Below are 25,939 nucleotides of genomic sequence, written 5' to 3' on the forward strand. Positions count from 1 at the left end.
TACAAATGAAGGTAAAAAATGGGGCCATTACACCTCAGTGTAATTTTTTAAATTAGGACACTGTGGATCTTCATTGGTCAATCTTTTAGTTTTGCATTTTGTGTGGTATTTTTAAGATACAAGTTGAATTGAGAGTACTTCTAAAAATGTAAGTGAATCCAATCTGATGTAATAATTTCTTAAGTGAAGCACTGCTATTAAAAAAGGAAAATGTTTTGTGACAACTGGATAATAAGTAGATTATAGATGTATTGTACACATACTATACTTCACAACTTCTAAATCAGCATTGTTCCTAATTAATATTTCTACTCTTAGAAAAATAGTTTAAGTAGTCCTGCTAACATTTACAAAAATTGCAGGCATGAAGCTAACCAATGTTCATAAAGGGGGGAGAATTTATTGCATATTGTAAAGCTCAAAGAGAATATGAATTTGTATTTTACTATTATACCATTTTAGAGCATTAAAGCTTTACTTCTCGTGCCACAAGGGAATCACTTTTTAAGGAAATTCACTTTGATTTAGTTGAATTGAACCAAAGACAGCCCCTCATTCCAAACAAGTGGAATTGTTAAGGTGGTGACTGGGGCTAAGTAGATACATAGTACCATTACCCTATAATATCTAGAGTTCAACAAGCCATGCAAGCCTTCCTGTACCTAAGGGTAAGTAGAAGTTTGTAACAACTTTCTGCCCATTCCTCTCAAATAGGCATCAGCTGACCACATCCATAGTTCCACCAGTACAACTGGTGACAATAAAAGGAAACAGGTGAGAAGTTTTTCCTAATTATTGGACTCCGAGACACAACCTCTACAGGATGTTTTCTATGAAAAAATCAGGCAGTGAATTCTACCCCAAATTCTTCACAATGCAGAATACACAGATACCAGGTTTCTCTTCTGCTGGAAGACCTTTTACTTCTTCAATTAAAGACCTTCTATGTAACAGCAGGAAAAAAATCCCTGATAGTACACTCACTATGTTTTGCTGTATCTTTGCCAGAGGGCATGTTCAGCTGAATTCCCACAGCATTGATTCAATTTCTCTCATCTCTGTATTCCTGGCGTCCTCTGAAGGCCCAAAGATATGTGGTGATGACTCGGACATAAAAAATTAAGAAGCTCCGAACTTGGTGCTTAAGAATAAGCTTAGGAAAAATATTTTTTTGGAATAAGAACCTCAGAAATAGGTATAGACACAAGAAACAACACTGAGATCCTATCAAAAGGGTGGTCCTTTCCCCCCACCCTGGGTATGAGACACTGTGCTGCACAACATTACTCCTTTTCTTCCCCTTGATAAAAACTCATGGCAGGCATTGGACTTGATTTTCTATCATATCTTTCAGAGTTTAGGATGTTGCTCACTCATAGCAGCTCTTCCCATTTTCTAATATAATAGCAGATGACAGCATTGCTGGAAAGAGTCTTTTACAAAGTTAGAAACTGCACTGTGAACCTTTCATGGACCCCAGGCAATCTCCAATCCCCGGAGACTCAGATGCTACAATTGCAACAGAGATGTTCAATTTCCATTTATTTGTTCTTTTGGATCTGTCATTGGCTCAAATGGTCTGTTCAAAACCATACAGAGTGTTATCCTGCCACCAGAGAAGAACACGCATTTTTTTTCACACCTTCAGTCTGCAGTTCTGGAGAGGGCAGTCTAGGGCTTGCATTTTATGTTTCATAATCATGCAATTCTGATCAGCTAGAATATTTTTAGCTGCATCACAAGATCTGGTTCACCAGGCAGCCAGGTTATCCATATTTTAGATATGAAGATCTTCCATTTGGACAGAGCATAAAGGACAAATTGCTTGTACAGTCTTGCAGTGACACTTTGATACTTCAGCTAGCAGATTCTTTACAACAAATTGCAAAGCCATCCTCTTGTGGACAGCAGTCACTAAATTTTCATGCACTTTATACTCCAGCTTTCTTCTTCAGTTTCAGTAGAGTCTATCGTCTATTCCAAGATCACTAATCGGTACTACAGCCTGGTAGCTTTGGTGAAGGCAAAATAGATTTTGGAATCTGATCAAGCAGGAGACCCATACATGCTGACCAGTCACCAGCCACAAGGCTTAGGTTTGTATTTCTTTTCAAGACAGTGATTGCTCCAGAATGTGAAAAGAACAAATGGCTGAAGTTGCCGTCAAAGCAAGAAGAGTCCAATTTCCCTGAAAGTGGCTTATTTATTTCACAAACCATAAAAGCATGTTCACCATTTTTGCTGATGTGAATTATTACAGTTGGATTGTTTAGAAACAAAGCTGAAATGCCTGTTGATCCAGCGCATTTTCTTAATTTCATACAGATCATTCAGAAGAAAGGCTGGTTGAATGAGGATGGCTTTTGTTTTGCATATGATGCACTAAACTTAATTCCTTGCTGTTGCATTAGCCGAGAAAAAAGTGTCTTTGTATGCATACAAGCATAGTGTTACTTATTTATTCCATATTGGTGCTTTGATGATAATCATGATAGAAACAGAGACTTTCATACAATACAGTAACGAAGCACATTAAACTGCAAAATGGGTTCTTTTAAGAACACATACTTCAGTATCTTTAAAATGATCCGTCTCCTGGTGGAGCCAGACAGCAACTGTGTATCTATGGCAAAAAAACTAGTAAGCATATTTCTTCTGAAGAACTGTTTTATTAGATCTCTTGTCTGTTCATACACTGGAACTAGAAAAAAACCTTTCCATTATTAAGGATAAGGAACTGCGAGGAATGATGGCTTGAGAAGCTGAAGCTTTTGAGAACAAATTAGACAGGTATCAGCAAGGTATTGCTTACACACTGATCTTCCTGCTTAGGGACAAAGTGACTGAGTAAGTGAGCTCCTTATGGTTACATTTTTTATGATGCTCATTAACACAACATTCACATCAGGTCTAGAACTGGGCCCACAGTGTGCGATAGCATTAACTGTCATCTTTTTATGAGGTCTTGCCAAGTTTAAGGGATTCTTTTAAAATACAGAATAACCAGAATAACTAACTGTATGTGCTCAAGAGTGATTCAGTACTGCAGAAAACCTGAAGTCCATCTTTTTGATACTCATCCATTAATCAATTATAATGTGCTGAAGCCTAATCTTTACACAGTGGGTCACGGATATTAATTTGACAGTATTTTATAAACTGTTTTTATCCCATGATGTTGTGAAGTCTAATATATCATAACATCTTTCTCCTTTTCTTTCCTATCCTAATTACAAGTGAATGTATTTTTCAATTCTTGCTAAGATGGTACCTTATTATAGAAGACTATCATGAAGCCAATATGGAAGTATTTACAACAGTGTATGCATTTTGGCAGGTAGTGACCCAAGCCAGAGATATGGGAATTAGTCATGAACTTAAGCATCATAAACCCACCTGTATCTAGATAGGTAGGTAGTAAGCATAATGTGGTGGCCATCTTTACAGAGTTTTTCCAGTTTCATTGGCTGAAAATGGATCAGACTAACCACTGAAGCATTTTGCAGCCTGGACATCTGTAAATTTAATATTTTTATTTCAAGTAAGAGATAATTAAGGATGCCTTTACCATCTAATTTATGTTATGTTACACAGCAGTTGCCTTGCTAGACTATACATCATGATTGTCCCAGACTAGTACAGTGATTTTAAAACCACGTTGAACATGGTTGCAGATTGATCATGCAAAATCTGCTCCCCCCCCAGCTGACTTTTACCCACTTGTGCACAACTGCAACACAAAAAAAGGAAGAAAGTAAATAAAAGCAAAAAGTGTGATGGGCGAGCAGGTCGACTGTGTGAGAGAACACGTGCAAAGTATACCTCAGAAACACTATAGGTGGATGAGCACGAAGGGAGCCGAGCCTGGTTGTGCAGTGGGGAAAAGAAGACATTGTTAAAAAGGAAATGGTGGCACAGTAAGGATCTCAGAAGGTTTTCTGTGTAGGTGGTTCCAGCACTGAGACAGTAGTAGGGGGTTCATTAAGTTTCCATGACCAGCTATTTCAGAAACTCCAAATTTATGACTTTTAAGGTGGAAGCCTCTTTAAAGAAAAAAAAAAAAAAGCACTGTTTGTAAAATAATTAAAGCTAATGATGAATCTGAAAGCAACTATCAATCCTTCCTCCTTTAAATAGTTAACAGCACTATCCTTAGGACAATATGGTACTCTAGGATGAAGCTTTCCCATTCTACTTCATTTAAAACTATTAGTTGTATTCTAACTCCACAAAGGGTACAATACAAAAACCTATTAGAAGCCCTATTCTTTCCTGTGTATATTTATGTTTTTAGATGCTCAGAACCAGGATTTTGACAACAGAAGATTTTCTTCAATCTCACTGCACCAAAACCCAGAATAACTTGCAAAGGTAAATGACTAATGGCCAGATATAGGTCAGCAGAAACCTGCAGAGTATGTCCCTAAGCAACGTAAAGTGCTGTGATTCTTGAGGGATACTGTCCAATGTAGAAAGTTTTCAGCACAAACACAAGTCAATTGGTAACACTAGAGTTCTACTGATTACTTAAGAAACATTTTGTTTGTACAAGACACCCATTGTACTATTAAGTAAAATATAATACTTATGCACTTACAAAAGTATTAAAAAAGGACTCTCCATTTATTTATAGGATATCTTTTCCTAACAAATCTAACCTAAAAATCCTTTCTTTGGTTGAAAACATTTCATTGTTTCAATTACAAAGAGTAGTCTGAGTTTTGATGTTTTGGTTTTCTTTTCCCTCTTAACATTTGTTAGATTAAAAGATCTGATGACAACTGGATGTGAAGAAAGACTAAAAGCAGCTGAATAAATGAAATTTAAGAAGACTTGTTTCTTACAAATACATTAAAAATCTCCTCTTGATTTTTTCTAGGGGAAAAATGAATTATCAGAAGCATCAGAAAAACTTCCTTAGACTTCAACAAAATTAGTATCTGTACAGCAGTTTGGATACATTTGTGGTAAAGATGAACCCAGCAAGAGTTTCCACATAAATTATTAGTGACCTCTTGCTGACGTAGGTATTTTGATGGACTGGGCAGAGAACACAGTACTCATAAAAAGTCTCTCACAAATATTCTTCAATCTCAAATGTGCATTTCATAATTCTCCATTGAAATATAAAATATCACTTCCAGAAAAACTTTATAGTCACATTTGTGTTCATTTATGTCTCTATTATAGACTTCTATGCAGCTGTTCTTTCTTCACTGAAATTTTTTAATACTCTGAAAATATTTTTGTTCTTTTCTGGTATTGTGTATCTTGTCTGCTCTTCTAGATAGCATTACTGAGGAAATCAGAATCACTTCAAAACATCTTAAAAGTTCATATGCACTCAGCACTTTCTTTTCCTGACAAAATGTTTTCTCATAGGAGATGATTTGCAGAAAGATTAAGTCAAAAATAGAAGATTCCTTTAGACAAATAGAAACATAGAAAAGACAGTTTTAAGAAATCAAGTATTATTCTTAAACAGTCTATTTTGTTTTTTAAAAAAGGGACCCCTTATGACAGAGCAAAACCTGTTTCTAGCAAGACTGCTTCAAAATCTTTCTAAGAAAAGTATGTGGCTTTGCTCAGAACAGGGGTTCATCTAAAATTTTGGGTGAATCTCTAATCAAGATTCTCATAAATAATGTCCAACCATTGTTCCCATGGTTTGTCTTGCAACAGCATGGAAAAAGAACCATTAGCTTCAGGTCTGCAGGTGAGGACCCAAAGAACAAGGTAACAAGAAGAAACATCACAGCAGCAGTTTTTCAAGTATCAGCAACTACGTAAACAGAAACAACTATGAAGACATTTAGAATAGTATTCTGCAAAGCTTTGATGAACTTGGCTCATCTTGTCTACTCGTGCTAACTTACAAGGCGTATGCTAGACACTTGTGTACTACTTTAGTCTTCTCTTAGACAACTGCTTCAAGCAGAATGCTGTTACTTTGCTTGTCAAATTACCCTGTGACCTAATTATTCATATTTTCATTAATATGTAGGCTAAACTTACCATTTAACTTCTGTCTTACTCCTATTAGTATTTAATAACTTTAAGTAATTTTTTATAGGTTCAGTTGCATAGAAGCAAATGATAATGTTCAATAAGATGCCTGTATATTTTATTTCTCCCTATACTTATACACACAGGAATAAGATTTTCCTTAATCTCTTAATCTCACTCACTCCTATTTCTTTTTTTCTTATTCATACATGCATAGACTCTCAAATTACCTATGACATCTCATAATCAGGAATTTGAAGGTATGCTCAATCGTTCTAGTCTCAATCTAATGTTCTTGAACAAAGGATTACGCTTATATCACACTTCTGCACATAGTGATTGCTGTTTGATGTTGAGTAGGATAACACAATGAGACTATTTAATCTTCTGCACACTTAGTTTCCTGATCATTTCTATGTCACTATTTTCTTGCATCTGCCCAATTTCAGCATTTTGTAAGTGTACAGCTTCTGTGCTATTAATAACACATTTAATTTTAAAATTAAATAACAATACTTTTCCAAATTCCTTTGATGATTCTGCTGCCTATTTAATCTGCATCTGCCATCTACTCTGCTTTCAATTTATTATCATATATGAACCCCAGTGATTTCTTTTTCCAGTATGAGAGAGGGGCAGTTCTCCTTATTTTGCATGCTACCTGACCAACACTATACACTACATTAACATCTAACATTTGAGATGTTGGGCTCTTCCTCCCTAAGCTTTCAAGTTACGGGGCCATGTTGTCAGTCATAGAAATACCCCAGTGAGAATGATTTTAAAGAGCAATGCCTATTTACAGCAACTGAGAATCAGGTTCAAAGTCTGCAAGAGCAATTTGCTGTTAGTCTGAAGGCCTTACAGCCTTGACTTAGATCTTTAATAACGGAATATTAAGACCAGGAATAAAAGCACCACAAATGTAATCCTTCATCAAGACAGGTGCTTAAAGTAAAAGAGAACACTGCATGTAGAAGACTGTAGATTGGGAGATACAGCTCTGTATCAAAAATGATAACTACAGTTTCATTAATCATCATCTACGGACAGTATTTGGCCTCTGCTATGTATTCTGTAACCCGATACGTAACTTGAATTCTTGAGCAAACTCAGAATTTGCATTTGGAACCATGGGTTTGGATTTGGAACCATGCTGGTCAAAAATCACACAAAAATTGTCAGGCATATTACGTAGGAACTCTGCGCAGAATTTCTACTTTTTTTTTTTTTTTTCTTGATGGGCTCTAATATTTTTCTGCAGAATTTCTGGTGGCATTTAATATTCTCAGTCTGCACAATTACAAAAAAAAATAAAAATCTTCAAATCACAGATTGAAGCAGTGCTGTTCTACTGAATTTCAGCTGAACTCCAACTTATAGGAAGGTATCAATTTTAGCTGCTATTGTGAGTTCTAAAAATATAAACCAGACAGCTGTATCACTGTTGATCATCTCAGTAGCTAATGCATTTATATGCTACTGCTACACTAATATAAACAGTAAGGGAACGCTAAGAGTAAGGTAATGTCCAAGTGACAGAAGACTGATTTTTCTAAACACTTGTGTCTGGGAGGGGTCGAAAGATTAAGCCATGAAAAAACTGGAATAGCTGAAGGAAGATGAATGAAGTTCTCAAGAAGAAATGGAAAAACAAATCTCAGCTCAGGATAACTTGCTTGGTAAATGTTATGCATTACTGCTGATATTAAAAGCAGCATTTTGAAGTTAAAAGTACTCAAACCCCCAAACTGCCTAATTAACTCAAATTTCATGCATGTTTTCAGTGCAGGGTGGTTTTTTTTTGTGTTTTTTTTTCTTTTTTTTTTTAATATCTGTCAGGATTTCTAAACTTCTATTGATATCTGGGATATTCCACAGAATTCCAATGTTTCCTACATATTTCCAATAGCCCTTAAATTAATCCGAAAAGCATGTTTTTGCAATTCATTCTGGAACAAAGGTTCCACCTTAATAATATACACAATTGTGAAATTTAATTTTCACCTATGAAGCTGGCCATTAGATACTACATGTTCCCCCTCCCACACCATTCAATACATTTGCCACATTGTGGGAGTATTAACAACTGATACCTAAACCCCTTTCCAAAAGCGGTATGGAAAAAATGAAAATAGTTTTAAAGATGAACTATTAACAGACGCCTCATTATTTTCTTTCCAATTGTCTGCCATTAAGTGATTATTTGTTCTTTATTTTGATCAGTCATTTTTGTCTTCTAAAGTGTTGCATTACCAAAAACATCCATTATTACAGCATGAATCAGAGAGGCAGTGAAAAAGCAGCAGATTTTAGTTATAAGTTATTATACTTGAAATGTGCCCTGCTTGTTTTAAGAAATTTAAAGGGCATAAGCAGAATATACGGAAAATTTCTTAGTTCACAATCTGACTTCCTTACATTGTGTAGGATACAGTCATGAAATAACAGATAAAGTGGCACAGAGGAATGGGATAATTTTATTACAAGTAATTTTTCATGGCTAATGTGGTCACAGCTTTTTGTTTGAAACCTTTCCTGCTGTGACATTCTCTGAAGTAATGTGTGATTAGGACACATTTTTTATAGTACGAAGTTTCATAGCATAATTTGTTTGTAGCTTTACATTTATTCACTAGTAGTAATTCATGAATTTAAGAGTGAGAAGTCTGAAGTAAAGTAACTTGCTTTGTCTTGATTATGACTAATAAATTTGAGTTATCACCAAATCTAAAATACCACATGGATTGTTCTTCCCCAAAATTGATTCTTAAATATTTGCCAGGGAAAAAAATACAGTATTTTAATAATTTATTTCTTTTTCCCCCCATAGAAAGCTGCAATATATTAGCAGCTAAATTTCCTTGTATTTGACCTGTGAAAGATTATAAACTCAGAGAGTTCTACTTGACAATAAGCATAAATCAATTTTGTCAGATATATAGCTGCATATGCAAAAGCATCCAAAAGGGGTAAAAATTATCAAATCATTATCATTACCAAAATTATGTTGCACTCTATCACCATAGTGGATTTATGCAGTAGAATGATAGTGCTGAGAATGACAACAGTCACAGTGTATGGAAGACAGAAACAGGACATGAACCTAAAGAAATTATTCACAGAATCTTTACTTAATAGGTGTGCAAAGGGATAAAGGGTTACTACCTTTTACAGCTACTATGCTCACAACTGTACCTTTGTTTTTTGTAATTTTCATGATACATTATATTATGAGGTTTAAACTCATTTCTACGGAACTACTGAAAAGCTGACCTTAATTTATGAGTTGAACTACTAAACATGAGGTACTGCTGTCTGTATTGCTATGTTGGATTTGACTTGGTTTATTAAACATTCCCTGTGACACTGTGAGAAATGGGTATATATATGGGTATATATACCCATACATATATGGGTATCATGGCTGATATAATAGATCCTAATCCTTTTTTCACTTTTTTTTTTCTTTAAAGAACAAACTTAATGCATAAGAAATAACCTGCAGATTTTTTGTATTAGTCTGCTAGAAAACCAAAATTCGCATAGCTGGCATTGAACCAAATACTAATCTACTTTGTGAGATATAATAGGGACGCAAAAAGATTAAAGGCAAAGACAGAGGTACATGTGAACCTATATGCTTTTAGGTTACCTTAGATCAATTTTCAGTTCAGGAAAGGCCATCAATAACTGGCAGCAGATATTTTTATCCTTCAAATTGAGGATATCTATTTTATTTGTTGCTAAGTTTAATAGTCAGGAAACTTAGATATGCAACTTCAATTTTGGAAAGGGACTTTTTTTAGTTACTGTCAAGCCTAGCATTTTGATTAGCATTCATTAAAATGTAGTATGATATTCTTTTAAACAAGAACCCTGTCAATTAGGTCAGGTTTCTCACACACATTAAAATGAAACCCCAGCCAGAAAAGAAAGAAAACACAAAGGGAGAAAGAGAGAAAGAAAGGGAAAAGATGGGGATGAGAGGACAAACCAATCAGATTTGGTGTTATCAGCCAGCGGAAGTTTTTTTTAAAAAACCCAGATCACCGAGTGAAATCGTACATTTACTTGGGGAGAGCATCCTTTGACATTGCCTTCTAGGTGATCTCTGAGCTCCTCCAGCTTTCGATGGTGCTACATGTAAACATCACAAAATGAACTGAAAAAGCAACCTGCTCTCTTGGCACTTTTTTCTTTTTTTCTTTGTTTTTATGTTTGGCTTTTTTTTTTTTATTTTTTTTTTAAAATAAATCATAGCATTACACATTTCTCACTGCCTCTGGAAAGACATCAAAATGTTTCAGACAACACAGACATACAAGCTCATTAAACATGGAATCTGGAAAAAAGATATGTTTGCTTTATTAACATGGCTCTTTTTTCAGTACAGGAAAAAAATGGAAGATCAAAGCACAGATAAATCTAAAGCTGCTGAGTCTCTGCTATGTTGTTAATTTATTTATTTGCTTATTTATTCATAAGACTGTGTTCTGGAATTTATTTCCACAAAAAATAACATTTTAGAGATAAATTTTCATGTTTGGGAACCTCAGTTAGGATTTTCCATTTTCTATAAAAATAGTCATAGAAGATTTTGAGTGTAAATATGTATTTTGGGTTGTGAAATTTAATCCTGGGCTAACAAACAGATACAGAAATAATAATCCTAAATTAAGTATCAGTGGGTGTTTATAAAAATAATAGGTGAATCCCACCACCTAAATTAGCTACATCTTCTGCATATGTCTATGTATGTAACCTAGAATTCCATGGGATGACCCATTAAAACTTACAGGTCACAATAATTACATACACAATATTCAAAAGCAGCACAGAAATTGTGGCTGTCTTGTATTTATGTCCATGTGAATCCAGTGGTCTTGAATGTCTCCCACTGAAACTGTGTCTCATTCATGTACAGTGCTCTTCTCATCAACACTGTAACTTAAACCTCTTCCCAAAACACAAGATGAAACGATAGAGCCTCACAGACAGTGAGGAATGCTGCAGATGCCTCCAGATGTAACTTGTATAAACAAATAGCAACTGACTTATTTTTCTACGCTGAGATCAATTTAAATGGTGGCATTACTGGAAAGAGGAGAATAACTAATCCTTCCCCTCCCCTTCTCTATGCTCAGTGAAATAACATTTTCACAAAGAGCAGCTGTAGAGCAGCGTTAGAGAACAGAGAGGATGGCTTGTCCCGACAAAGTCAATACACTCACATACAAAACCAAACCAAAAGCTCAAAACCTAAGAAGGCAGGAAAGGCAAGGAGAGTGCAGAAGAACAGAGAAATACTTAGCGCTTGAGAAAGTGCTAAAAGGAAATAAACTGGAAAAAAAGTGAAAAATTGGATGGCTGAAAAGAGGCAACTGTTGAGATGGAACCTTAACAGGATGGCTTGTACTGCATCTAATCAATATCTTGGTATAGGTTATGTCTTGTGTTTTAAACCATTTATTAAGGTCTAACACTGAGCATGGTGGGTACTGATTTAGGTATCTGCCTGCTCTGTTAAGTGCTCTAAACATTTGATTATGTTTATACAAACAAAAAAAAGGCAGAAGGGACTAATTAATAGTGAAACAGTGGCTCCATTATTAGCCTCGCATGATTCTCTCGTTTCCTTTTAATTTACTCTGACTTTTTTTGATTTAAAGGCTATATATACATGAAATATTAAACTCTCCTGTAATAGCCTTTTGCAGATTTAAATGCAAAATGTGTGAGCCCTATAGAAGTTTAATTATGTTTCAAGATGGGAAGCAGGAGTCTGAAGATGAGTAAGTCACTTCTCCATGTAACAGGCAGTTAAGAGACAACAAACAACACAGATCAGAGAAGTGGTTTAATCATGATCACCAAATTACAGGCACTTCAAGGAAGTTGTTACTATCTTTTATTTGTGGTGATATTCAAAGCTAATTAACTAGCAGCCTGACTTCAGTTGTTCTATGTGTAGCACAGAAACAAACAAAATGTGACCCAACAGCAATAAGAATACTCAGATAAGAATGATGGGATGGTGAGAAATGGAAAAGCCCCTTCCCTCCCTCCCCTCACCTCCCCCTTTGAAAGGAAAAGTGTAGGCTATAGAAGAAAACTTGCAAAATAAATGTTAGAAACATATTTACTTTGAGGGATCCAACTCTACTAGCAACTCCTTTGCTTTCATCCGGCCGTCTAATTTGCTACAATGGGGGAAGATGGGTAAAAAAGACAGAAGAATAAAGAAAAAGTGAACTTAAAAAAATTTCCACACAATCAGTTAGCAGTACATGCAAGACATCAATTTGACTCTCTGAGACACCTCTAGAGGACAAAGACACAGACTCTAATTTCTGGAATAAATGATGCTTTATCGTGACATTTTCAACTTGCTTTGTTGCTCATTTTTGTTTCAATATATTACCAATCTGGCACATATGCTGCATGCTGAATTTACTAACATTTTTGAAAGAATATACATGTTACTTATCTGATTTGGATATGAGGAATAATGAAATCCTAAAACTCTAACTGAAGAAAAAACACCCTATACCTTCTACAAATCATATGAACACAGTATGCTATAACTGGGAGTATCAGGCCTGGCAAGTATCATGATTGATACCTGACAGAATGCAATACAGATTACTATTGACCCAGGCCTAGAGATTTTAGCCACTGCTATCAACATTCCCAGTTAAAATTATGCTGCCCAACCAGAAAATTTTAATGCCAGACCAACATTAGATTTTTATTTTAAATTTATGACATATATAACCTCTCCCCTGGCATCTCCTCTCTGATTACTTTTCATTCATAAATTTTTTTCCTAGATGATGCAGAGAATGGAAGAAACAAATGAGGTAGCTGCTCAAAAGGCTTCATATTGTTAGAAGCAGGTAAAATAAAACATTCATTTACAGCAAAAGTTCTCAGAATTGCCTAATCCAGTAAGCAAACTTCTCACTGATAAATTAAACTTATGTTGTGTCATTTGAAGCAGAAGAAGAAGACAATAGAAATGACTTTAGGGATGTTCTTCTAGTTTTGAGTCAAGACTGAACTGGAAATTTTAATTATCTGATGGTTATTTCACAGTTTACGTAAAACAAAGTCCCACACAAGTGAGGTGAACCCTTTCAAACCACATTTCTTTAAGAAATCTCAGCAAGGAAGCCAAAGACTGAATGAACCATGGAAATTCAACTACACTTTATATTCTCTGGAGCACATTAACAAAAGTACAGGTTAGATTTCCCTGTTTGTTATTACCGGAGCCATGCAAAATGGAGAAATCCATATTCAAAACACAGTCAACTGAATGTATTTTTCACTTGCACTCAGCTTTTGAAGAAAACGCAACAGCAAATTACACTGGAAGCATTTCTAGAAATTGTTCTGTCCTTCCCTGGTCTTATGGCATTAAAATAGTAAGTTTTGAATTCTCAAGTGAAACACCTACATTACATGTTTTCATGGGACTCCAGGCAAATCTCCAAGAAATTCTAGTATACTGACCAATAAAAACAACTGTCATTCTTAAATAAAATATGGCTCATTTAGAAGACAGACGAAATTAAATTACTTGCAGTTTAACATAGTTGCTTTATTTTTGCTAATTAAAAAACACACATAAAAATACACCTTGAAAACAACAACAATAAGAAAGAAAGGTAAAAAGATCCTTATCTGAAAACAACAGGATTTAGGGAGTTAGAGCAAAGATATTTGCCCCAGTATCCTACTTGAAATATTACCAGTCCCACAGAAGAAGACATAATCAAGAAGAACCCTAATTTGTGTTACTAATTTGTAGCATAAGAAAAAAAAATTGCTGACATTCTCACATAATGACATGGAACTAGGACATTAAGAAAACCACTACATACCACAGAAACTTGGGGAACAGTTTTAGGTGACAGCAGTATGCATTGCCTTTCAAGGAAAAGGTTTTTCTTCTGCTACTTACCAGTGCAGGTATTGTGGTTGCTCAAATTATGCTGAACATTTAGAATTCAGTCAGAATCAAGACTGGAGATATTATAGGTGCATACGACTGACATAATTACTATTTCTTAAAAATACATAGAGGAATACACACACAACGTGTATGTTGCGAGCAATGAAGTTATAAATGCTTGAAAATGTAACTTACAAGGAAATAGCTTAAGGTCATCTCTTGTTTTACATCCATGGCATAGTTTCTATACTTGATAACATGCTTTCTGCAGGAACCTTGCAGAAAGGAACTTGAATGCTTCTCAAGGGATGAGTCAGAATGAAATGTGTATTGCACAAACTATACTACATCTGTTCTGGAAATTAAATAGGGCATTGCCCAGAAGGCAATGGACAGTAGGGACAGTAAGAATAAAACAGCTTTTAAAATATTTTTTTGCAGGAAATGCCACAGAAATAAATTCTATCATACCCTTGTCTCTTTCTAGTCAGCTTCTCTGCTCCTAGAAGTTGACTGATGAGCTAGTATTTCAGAAACCAGCATGGATTATACACTCCCTGTTTTTCAGAAACTCAGCTAGACACGAGAACCCCATCATAGATGAACACTTGTAGCTAGAAGAGATTACAATAACAGATGCACATGTAAGCATTCTAAATGAAAAATACGTATACTTCTGTCACTTGTGTGATCTAGAAATGAGTCCTTTGATTTTTCTACTACCCATTTTTGAAATGAAAACAATACTTCTAAGGAAAACAAAGGACTAAGGAAAAGAACCTCAACAGTGGCATTGAAAACAAATATTTTTGCCTCAGGTTTTATGACTTATTTTTTATACCACAACACAAGCTAAATTAGTAGATTGAGAGATGACACAGAAGCAACACTAAGTAGTTACTGGCAAAATGTTAGCTTAATGACCTGAGGGTTTTGAAATATTCTGAAGGACAAGAATGAAGATACTCAGTGTAATGAAGGAAGAAAGATACTGTGTAGGGAACACTGCAGGAAACTGGCAAGGTATGATGCACTGACAGTTAACAAAAATGTATTATATTTACATCCCTTTCTTATTCACAAGGGAATAACAGTAGGCGTTAATAGTTGAAGATCAGCCACAGGTCCCTATCCTGATATCTGACGAATAAGCTGGAATTCCGGTAAGAGTAGAATGAGATAGGAACCCAGCGGAAAAAACTTTAGGAAGCAGAGAAATCAGAAACAAGCAGTGAGCAAAAGGGAGTGCTTAAATATGCTTAATGAACTTGTCAGAAGATAAGCAAAAGACTTAGGTACCAAAGAACAGACAATATTTTCTAAGCAGAAGTCTTGCATTTTGTTTCATTATTATTCCTCTACCTTCTAACAGAGCCCATAAGAAGTGTACCTGTTTATCTTTAACCATGATTTTATTTCAGAAAAAAACAATTTTAAAACCCCAACCTTAATTATATAAATTAGCATTTATACTCATCATAAAGAACAGCTCTGAACAACATAACAAGATAACTAATATAAGATTCTGTCTTTCCAAAATTCTGGCCAATAGATGGTTCATAATGACAAAGGCTTTTGATATGATCTAGTTACTTAATTCTGAAACCAAATAAATGCAACACTAGTAATGGAAACTCTTTGCAGCAGTAGTTTAAAAAGATGTTCAGTTCCTCACTCAATGTCCCGGGCATGCAATATTTGATCATATTAATTAAAAGCCAGAGATTATGCTACACAGCATCCAAATCAAGTTCAGATTATTTGCTGTATATAAGAAAAAGGTAACTGCTCTCCCACTTGACCACTACTGCAGAGATCATTGATGATCAGTGAGTAAAGAAAACCATTAATATTACTTGTGGAACATTACATCACTGGGCTTGCAAATAAACGTTTTTGCATTTGTCATATATGTTATCCCACATATTTCTGACAACCATGCTGACAAACATTTTCTGTTTTCTTAGACCGAAATTGTCCCTGTTAGTTTTGAGCCATGGCCTCTTGTCATTACACCTAACTAAAAGTTCTCTTACGCCCCTAACCTCGTTGCCTCAGGGGATGTGCAGTTAAATGCTGTTAATATCCTCTACTGAATCCTAAATCATGAAACTTGCTTGCATGATATTTGTCAATGTGACTACACATGCTGTTAATAAACATTTATGAAGTTTTTCCTTTTAAAGCAGGTTTTTGGATGTGAAACAGTGACATTCACAAGTTTGTAGCTTCTACGAGAAAAGACCTCCTCCCTCATTTTTCCAGTTTTACCTGCTATTACTTCCTTTCAAATACCATTTTATCTCAAAATGCAGGGCGTCAGGGCAAGAAAGGAATGATCAGTTTCAGAAATCTAGAGCAAAGCTGTGCGTATGATGGTCCTATTTTGGTTCACCTCCTTCAGCTGACTTCTATAATACACTCCGAATCTGTAATGTCCAAAGGGCCACCTAATAAGGCAAAATGCAGGAGAAAAGCAATGGGAGAAACCTCTCTCCAGTCCAATGTAGCTTAAAGAAATGTTCTATGAATTAGTGAAAAGGTAGGTGGATGTATAAAAACAACATTAAAATGATCTTAAAGATGAATGCATTGAGAAGACAGAAACATCAAAAACTTGCAGAAGAGGAACTAAATATGAATCACAACATATTCCAACAGCCTCCACATGAAAGGGATTTTTTTTCTTTTTTTTTTTTTTTTTTTTTAATGGGCACTACTACTCAAACTGTTCCATGTGCAGACGAGGGAATAAACACAGTGCAGGTGGACCTATCAGTGGTAAAAGTAAAGCAATTTTCTTGCAGTTTTGGAGATTAGTACATTAGTATCATCACTAAATCATTGCTCTGATAACACATATAATGGCATATAAGATGTCCTTATACAGGAGATTTTGTAATATACTGGTTATTTTACACCCACACATGGCAGCGTAGTTCTTTTAGTTTTTATCTATTAACTTCAGTGAAATTTAATGGTCAGAAACTGAATCTAAAAGCTGGTAGGTAAAATGCACTGCCAGGGCAAAACAGACTACAATAAATACAAACATTACATATTATGCCACTATTCTTACTGATTTAATATCCTAAATCTCATTCAAACTGGAGCTCTGGGCATACAAGAGTTGCCTACTCGCTTGCACTATGCAGTTAAAATACACAGGCTTTATGTTGCCCAGGACATGAAGAGATTATAAACGATGAGTAACAAAACCAAATGGCTGCTCTTGGCAAGAGGCATGCTCAGCCCAACAGGAATGGTATGGAAATCAAAGGGCTCCCACCCATTGCAAAGAATGCTGGCAATCAGAAGGCTTAATTATCCCACACAGAGCTGTGTGCTATTGAGACCAGACTGCTCCAAGAAGACTAATTAAGTTCATAATACTTTACATTTCACTTTATTATATAGGGATCTACAAACATATAGAGACCAAATTGTACACCAGGATTCAAGACCTAGCTTGTCTCAGAGTTTTCAGTCACACAACTGAAAAATTCTGTCACACCGGTCAAGTCCCCCAAACCCTTCTACCCATTCAAGACTACCTTTCTTCCAGTTTTTCCTGATTATAGACATTTATTTTTTCCTTGCTTCCACCTGCCTCCAACCTACTTCCTATTCTTCTCCAAGCCACTCTAAGCCCTGCAACTTCATCACTCAACAGCTTCATCACACAAATACTGCTTTTCCCTATACCAGATCTCTACCACTCAACGTTTTCATCAGATCTCTCCTCAATTCAATACCTTCAATCCTCTCAAAGCCCCACTTTGAACATTTTTTCACTGGCTGCTGGCACATTTTGCTCCCCAGCTGTGCCTGCAGCCCCACTGATTCTCTGGCTTTCCCCACAAAGAAAAGCAGAATTTTGTCATATCCTCATAGTAGAGCTTTTAAAAAACCAAAACCCCATCATGTATATCAAAAATCTATCTTGGCAAGCAGGGAAGGATTTTATATTTAAGGAAAATATAAAAACATGGGAAGTCCTAGGTGGTGCCTTTCCCAAACTGCCAATTCACTTCTGAATGTGCTGCTCACTTGATTTGTTGTCCTAAGCTGAACTAAAGTTCTAAAAGCTGCAGTGTATACAGGGCTATCCATATTCCAATGGAGGGCAGTGTCCTTTAAACAGTTTTAGATGCTCAGCTAGCTCCTTTCAAATATACCTTGGTGGTCATGGTGAAAGCTGCTGCATCAATGAAGGCACTTAGAAGTGATCTGATGGTAGGACACGTAGGTTATAAAGCAAGCCAGTAAGACATTTGCTGTCTTTGGCCACTTTTAGCAACAAAATTAAGGGAGAGATGTTTGTACTGGGACTCAGTGTAACAAGGACAATCCCAACTTTCTGGTCCAATGGGACTTTAAAGAGAAGAGTAAACCTCTTTTGAGGACAGGTGCATTTGAGGTTTGTTCTCAAATATCTGTAATATCCTGTACTTCATCCTTTTGACTAGGCAGGGCTGTTTGAAAAATCTGCATAGAGCTTCTTGTCACATGTATTTCCTCACATCTATGCATCCTGAAGAGTTCAACTGTGAAAAAGAAGCGGAAGGGGTGGTAAGGATACTGGGAAAGGGTGTATCCATTAAAGCTATAGGAAACTCACAATTAATCAGTGAGATTATAACCTCAGAAGATGAAGATAAGGTGGAAAGATCCGGGATTCAATTCACTTTGCAGAAGCTTTAAACAATATGACCTTTAAGAAGCTAGATACTAAGAATAATCTGGGAAGTGACAAAGGTCAACCTTTGTCCACACTGACCCAGCTTTTGAATGAAACCATTGTCCCAGGAGGCTGCCTGGGAACTTAATAAAGCAAAGAAAGCGCTGTGAAGAACCACTATGCCAACACACACAGAACTCTTTCCTCAAAGGCATTCCTTGCATTTTGAAAAACAATTTTTGACAGAAAAAAAAGTAGTCTTAATAAATAAACTGTAATGAATGGTGCAAATTTGAAAGAGAGATTGCCAACAGCTCGTTTGAAATTTTGCAAAACTTGTTACTGTTTCTTATGGGATGATTTCCATAAATCTCCTGTAGGTCATTCAAGTGGGAGGCCCAGTTTCCAACACAGTTACTGGAGAGAATTATGTTCCAAATGTAAGCACTTTGAATTTCTCACCTTAAGGACCCCTAATTTGTCACAGACTTTTCCCATCAATACATTCCTGCAGTCACCACTGTTGCTGGTTTAAATAAAAAACTCTTTACTGAAATATATGCAGGTTTCAGTAAATGTAAATACCGACAAATGCCTACAGAAATTCTTGTCCAAGAATATGCAATGCTACTGAGAAAGTAATCAGAAATAGATAACCACTTTCTTTCAAAAACAACTATACTGTTGAAGCATAATTTAAGAAATCAAATTCTATCCTATTCATAAATGCTCCTTTTAAAGAGACAATATATATTTTGCTTTTAAAATGGAGCTAAATTGGTCAGAAAAATAGAGGCAATTAATTTCAGACATTTAAGAAAAATTTTGAGTATAATAAATATCGGGACTCATTTGGATTGTTGTCATTGCTATTAATCATTTGAACATACTGTAACACCTAATCTTGAGGCATCTGTGAATGGCATATCTTCATGGTCACATAATTTTGAACTCACATTGAAACATGTCATCAGAATTTTGTCATGATTTGTGCTGCAACAGTTGAATACTTTTACATGGCAGAAATGTAGAAAAAAATTAAATACTTACACAATCTCTCTTAGGAACAAGCAAAACTAGTTAAGTAGATTGCTGCTGCTCAAAATGGGACAACTCCCTGGAGCATTACAGTGCCTCCTCCCTGCTCGTGTTGCAGGCAGAATATTGAAACAGAGAGAACAACCTATGATCAATATTTTGTTAAACAAAAAGTGGCACAACTAAATAAGAATTTTCTCAACCACAGGCAATGCATTTGGCACATACTAAGTTCTCCTTGCAGATACAGAATGCAGAGTTGGATAAGCATTGACCTCTTCCATGAATTACAAAATTAAGGGCTCCTAACATACGCTGTGAGAAAGGAGGTAGGTAGCGGTATAAGCAGATGAAGTTGAATTTAACAGCATGAACTGTATTATCAAATTTAGAATGGCTGTTTATTGTGACAACTGTTCTTTTGATTCTGAAATCTATTACCTTTTCCATCACCTTTGCCTTCTTATTTCCTAGTACTGTTTGTTTGATGCTTAGTGACTGTTAGAATTTAGAAGGACTATTTAATGGAACAGACTTGGTACGTTAGGTATTACACTAACGTTTTCCAACCTTTCTAGATAAATTTGCTATGGCGCTTACCTCATCTCATTGCTTAATGACTACTGCTCATATGAGTACTTTAAGCTGTCATTTATTGCACTCAGAATAGACAGAGTGGAACCACAACAGAAGAGCAAGTAAAGCAGCACTGACATAGTGCACATATTTCTCTGCCATGGCTGCACAATACATAGGATTAGCTGTGATAAAAGATTATGCATAGACACATACACACAGATGTTTTTATTTTTTATTTAAATCATCCTGAGGAATAGAGAAGCAGAGAATGAGGGTTATGCACACCAACTGGTAAAAACATTAGACCGCATCCTAAGTAGTATTAATGTTCTCGTCTTCCAGCCAGGAAATAATGCATGAGATCTTGGCAGAAGAATGCCAAGAAGAAAGCCTCTTGTACCTTTTCCCAAAACTGTATGGGGTAATACTTGCTAAAAATAGCTACAGTTCAAAAAAGTGGATAATCTATATGATGTAAGAATCTACTTAATGAATGAAACTCTCAAAATCTGATGATAATTGCTCAGTGTAAGTCCTAAAAGACAATGTCCTGTCTTTTCTGTTTTGGAAAGACAAACAGATGAATGACTGTATTCACATTTAACATGTTGTTCTGCTGACCTGTTAATGCAAGGGTAACATGATTTTGAGATTTAGATTTTGTAAAACAGAAAGCCTATCTGCTTGGGAAAAAATGATACCAGAAACAAGACCTTGATATAAAAGAGTTATTATGAAAAAAACTCAAAACTGAGATAAGTTCTACATCTCCCATGTCCTGTAGAAGGTTAACTAACTTGTAAGATCCATGCAAAACAAGGAGACAACACAAACATACTCTAGAGTAAATGGCCTGGAGCCTTGCAATCAGACTCAATCTGTTTTTTAGATTAACTACTAACTTCTTGGATAGTTGGGTTTTTATCACATCAGACCAAGAACAACTTCGCATTTTTATATTATAATGAAATAGCCCAATTGCTTGAATACATAGATTTGCTCTCAAATAAGAATAATTTTTAGTATGGATACTAAAAATTAGTAAATCCAAAGTGAACACGTACTCAATTCAATTAAGACTGAAAAATATACTTTCTGTATCAGCAACAGCTTTATCTACCAAAGGAGACAAATGACCAACTTTCATGAACCTTTTTTGCAAAAATACCATTCTAACAGAAGACACTGACAGAGACAGCAAAAATAATCTCTTGAAATACTTTAACTTTGGTTTTTTTGAATGGAGAAGAGCAAAAAACTATGCCAAGATTGCTACTAGGTCTGGACTGAGAGCATGGAATACATGAAGCCTAAAGATACTATTTTGTCTAAGCTAGAAACTGTTAAGTACAAAATAGAGTGAAAGCCATTTAAAACAAAGAGTAAAAGATCCCTTAAACATACAAACATAATAAGAAAAAGTAGAAGTGTTATCACATGAGGTTACAAAGATATCAGTGGTAAGATTGGTAATGAAAAATAATACCTTGCCTGAATTTTGATTTGGGATGATAATACACAGTATAGGAACAAAGGCATGGTAATCAATGAGAATTAGTATAAAGCTCTTTTAGTTTTGATGAAGCAATTGCGCTTATAAAGAGATGAAATGTAGGACAGGACTATATAGAAGTAAAAATAGAATTGTTGGGAGGGCAATGAAGTTGCTAGTTGGAAGGTAACTGCTGAAATAGGAATGGATGGAAGAGAAGTTATGAATATACTTTGCAAATGAGTGATGTAGAAACTGACCTTATCTAGTATTTTCAATAATGATTTTTACACAAAAGTTAGGAGTGTTCTCAGATAAATATGGGAGGCATCATCATTAGAGAATATTAAAGTAATCTCATCAGCAGGTATTCGATAACATTGAAGACTGCTGTAAAAGAAATAGAGTGAAATTTTACACAAAATTCTGAACTGAGAAGCATCTTTGCTACATGGGCAAGGACTTAACAGTTGGAAAAAAGATAGATTATAAATCCATTGTACAAGCACAACATAATTTCATAAATCTCACATAAGCAGATTTGATCACTCCAAAGAAGGCAAAATCTGTAACAAATGAAGGTTGGGTTTTTTGTTTTTGGTATAATTTTTTTGTTTAAAGGATGAAAATGAAGACGTTTGAAGGATGAAAATGAAGAAGTTTGACTTAATTAATTCATGAAAATGAAATCTGAAAGTTTTTATGCATCTGCTTTATAAGTCTGAGGAGGGAATACATGACCAAGAAAAGACTGTTTTTTAAGTTAAAGGGCCAACAGTGGCACAAGGGCAACTTGGTTAGTTTGCACTCAGCTTGCACTACATATTACAACACTGAATTGTACTGGGTATTGCCCAAAATAGGAAATGAGATTCAGAGAACCAAGAGGTTCAAAAGTGAAATTAGATGTTACGGACTACTAGTACAGTCACTAAAGAACACACAACTTGAAGGCAATTCCATATTTACATCATCCATCGGAAAAGCAATGTCTGTGCTTTAGGTTCTTGCTTCTTTCTCACATATTGCATCAGGTAGATGGAACCAGTGAACTTTTACTGCAGATGATACATTCATGAACCACAGGAACATGCGTGCCCTGAAAGAGCTTTCCTGGTCTAAATCTATGTTTTGGCTCCTGTGAACGCATAACTATATATATACTATATGCTATAGTACCACCACTTTTTACAGAACTTTGGGTTGCATGTGCACATGAAATGGAATATTATTACTATATTGCAAATCTGTAGAAGCACGGTATGATATCAGGATGTAACCTGCAAGTAGCTTGTTTTGATAGTAAGTTAATACAGATTTCTGCATAAGAAAACTCATTGAATAACTAACATATATTAAAAGTGTTAGAGCAAAAATGGAAATGTATGAATGTGGAAGCACCAGACAGCATAGCAGAAGGGATATAAGCTAAATATGTTGATGGCATACAGATTAGTAGTTCATTTAGTTCACAGCACTTCATGCAACACTTCATTGAAGATACCCAATCAGTAAAACAAGGCAACCTAAAACAATGTACACACCAAGACAACGAGTTGAGCCATGGAGAGATGATGCTGGAACAGTAAAAAGCAGGTTTAGGTAAGAACACGGGACAGCAAGTGAATACTAAATATTCAAGAGGTGGAACCTGATGGAGAGACAAATATCCCCTTAAATGTCAACCTCTAAAGAGCATAAAGGGCATGTCCAACACTGACTTCATGGATATCAGTGTACGAAGACAGCTACAAAAGTTGTGGAGGATAGCTTGTGCCCCACATCCTCCTACACATCAATTCAAACAATCCTGACCAGACCACATGGGTACACATATATATGGATGCCTGAATGGTGGACTCTACTGAATGCATGTATCTTTTGTGCTCTTGAATATAAAAGATATGAAAATGTGACTGACATCCATTTTGTTTTAAAATAACATCACCTACCTCTCCTATAATATCTGGCATTGATCTTTGTTACACCCTCACTAAATTATTTACTGTGACAAGAAAAACAACTAGAAAAGGATCACTGTCTGTCTTTGCAAGAACAATTTCTGTTCCTTTTATACAGCAGTGGAAAAACAAAGTTCTACAAACAGAACATATAGCTATTTGAAGATTCAGCACATAGATGCATAATTTTACTCTTAAAACCATATTTCATAAAGAAACAAAAATAAATCAGTTAGCAAAGGTAAGAAGAACTAATATGCCCAAGGAAAAGATGATGAATGGAGATGGAAGGTCAATTTTGCTCCAAGGGACCAATTCCAGCAAGATCTCATTAGAGTAGGCATGATTACTAGGCACCAACAAACTCACCAAGCATTGGTGACAAGACCAGAACTAGATATACTGGAAACTGAAATAGTAACTGTTTCTGTGGAGGTGCATTCAGAGAAATTTATAGATGAAAAATCTGGATGAAAGACATTGCTGTCTTTCAAAACCCAAACAAACAAACAAACAAACTCCAAATCTCTCATCTTGTGATACATCAGAATTCAAACCACAGATTTATCTTGAACAGGAACTGAAAAGGTGTGGATAATGAAACTAATGTGTGAAGGAGACACACATCATGTCCTTTTCTTAAAGGTAATGACAAACCGAAGTTATCAGAATTAAAAAAAACCCCAACACTTCACTTTGGAAGAAAGCACAGTAACAACAAAACTCTTGCTCCCAAAGCTAATTGGAAAAAAAAAATCAAGGAGGAAAAAAACTGACAAGCTGATGCAGCATATGCATAGAGATCAGAACTCATGCAATGCATGTGTCATCCATGATGTCTGTACTGAAAGATCATTCTCTTCTGGATGGATACACATGCAGAATAGTTACAATTTAAAAATATCTGTATTTTCAGGTAAAGACTAAGAAGCTTATTTCTGACATGTCTGAAAGTTTCACTGGACTCACAAAAAGAATGGAATTCCATAGCTTAATAAAATACAAATTGGTTACTAAAACAGAGAAATGTGGAGAAATTTTGCATATTAGAACTTCTTCATGATTCAGTACATAACAGGTCTGAAAAGTAGCTCATTCTACAAATTCAAGAATTGTTCTGGATGCTTTGGATTGGTAGTCAACTCCCAATTACTCTAACATCCTTCTTCAGCCCTGCTCTTAACAGTTCTTGGGCATGAGAAAAGAAAGGAACTGGATTTTAGCACTGCTATGTATTTAATACAGACTCCATTTACCAATGAATATGGTTCTACTTGAAAAACAGATATTCAATAAATAAAACTAAGTCCAATAAGTACCTCCACTGAAATTCCATGTTCACCTTAAACTTGATAACTCAAGTCTTTATTCTGCCTCTCCAGAGACTTGTTGATAGGCCTATCTTGATACTAACAAACCCCCCTAAAACCATACCCTTGTATTTTTCAGTGAATCTTCTATTTAGAAAGGATTTTAGTAGACTTTCCTCTTATTAGTTCTGAAGTATTGGGTGGTTTCTTTTACTATCCCAGGCATATCAAGTTGCTTCTTTCTTAGTACAATGTCTCACTTTTGAAGCTGTGACATCTAGCGTTTCCAGCTAAGAACAATTGGGATTTTTAACCAAAACGTAAACTAAAAATAAGACTTAGTAGGAACACAATCATCCACATGTTTTGCCAGGACAGTACACTTTAAACAATGAGGAAAAAGGCAATAATTATATAGAAAATATTCTAGTATCATAATTATTAATTGATTTGAAAGGCACTGCTGCACTGTACTGGGGAGAACATGGGAGGATTCAGAAGGTTAATGTGTTAGTAAGCAGGATTCCTCATCTTAAGGCAACACTGGCTGCTTTCTACTCCAATATACATTCTCTCAGCATTGCTTTTCACTAAATATATTTTTTGTAATCCTGGAATTTGCACTGAAAAAAAACTTAAGAGGAAATAAAAACCCCAGAAATAATCACAATATTGGAATTTTTTAGCAGTTTAACATATCTAATTAAGCTTCTATCTATAAAGAGCTTCCTGTTTTACAGGAAAAAGCAAGGAACCCTTGCAGTGCTCAGGTTGTGATTTCACCTAGCTAGATCATCCTAACAATTTAGAACATCCTGTGTACTTTTCCATGCTTCTCAACCCTATCACAGCTATACAGCTGTGTCAAAGCACTTGCTAGTGCCAAAGCACTCAAGCAAGTTCCCACGTAGA

The 25,939-nt window shown here is 35.5% G+C and overlaps 1 protein-coding gene across 23 annotated transcripts in view; it reads right to left on the reverse strand.

The window, feature by feature from the left end:
- GPHN (gephyrin) overlaps positions 1 to 25,939 on the reverse strand; it is a 304,336-nt gene that overhangs the window by 62,539 nt on the left and 215,858 nt on the right. For 15 of the 23 annotated variants that reach the window (XM_057420149.1, XM_057420165.1, XM_057420152.1 and 12 more), the window contains 2 exons: positions 12,153 to 12,209; positions 3,823 to 3,864 (listed from right to left, as the gene is read on the reverse strand). The exons of 5 other annotated variants lie outside the window; for them this stretch is intronic. In XM_057420149.1, the coding sequence (XP_057276132.1) occupies positions 3,823 to 3,864; positions 12,153 to 12,209 (99 nt within the window). The remainder of the gene's footprint in view (positions 1 to 3,822; positions 3,865 to 12,152; positions 12,210 to 25,939) is intronic. 3 more of the 23 variants (XM_057420160.1, XM_057420146.1, XM_057420161.1) reach the window with 1 other exon arrangement.

Source organism: Pezoporus wallicus, unplaced genomic scaffold (genome assembly GCF_028554395.1).
Source record: "Pezoporus wallicus isolate ANWC-B61680 ecotype Strahan unplaced genomic scaffold, APGP_CSIRO_Pwel_v1 contig_5418, whole genome shotgun sequence".
Lineage (NCBI taxonomy): Eukaryota > Metazoa > Chordata > Aves > Psittaciformes > Psittacidae > Pezoporus > Pezoporus wallicus.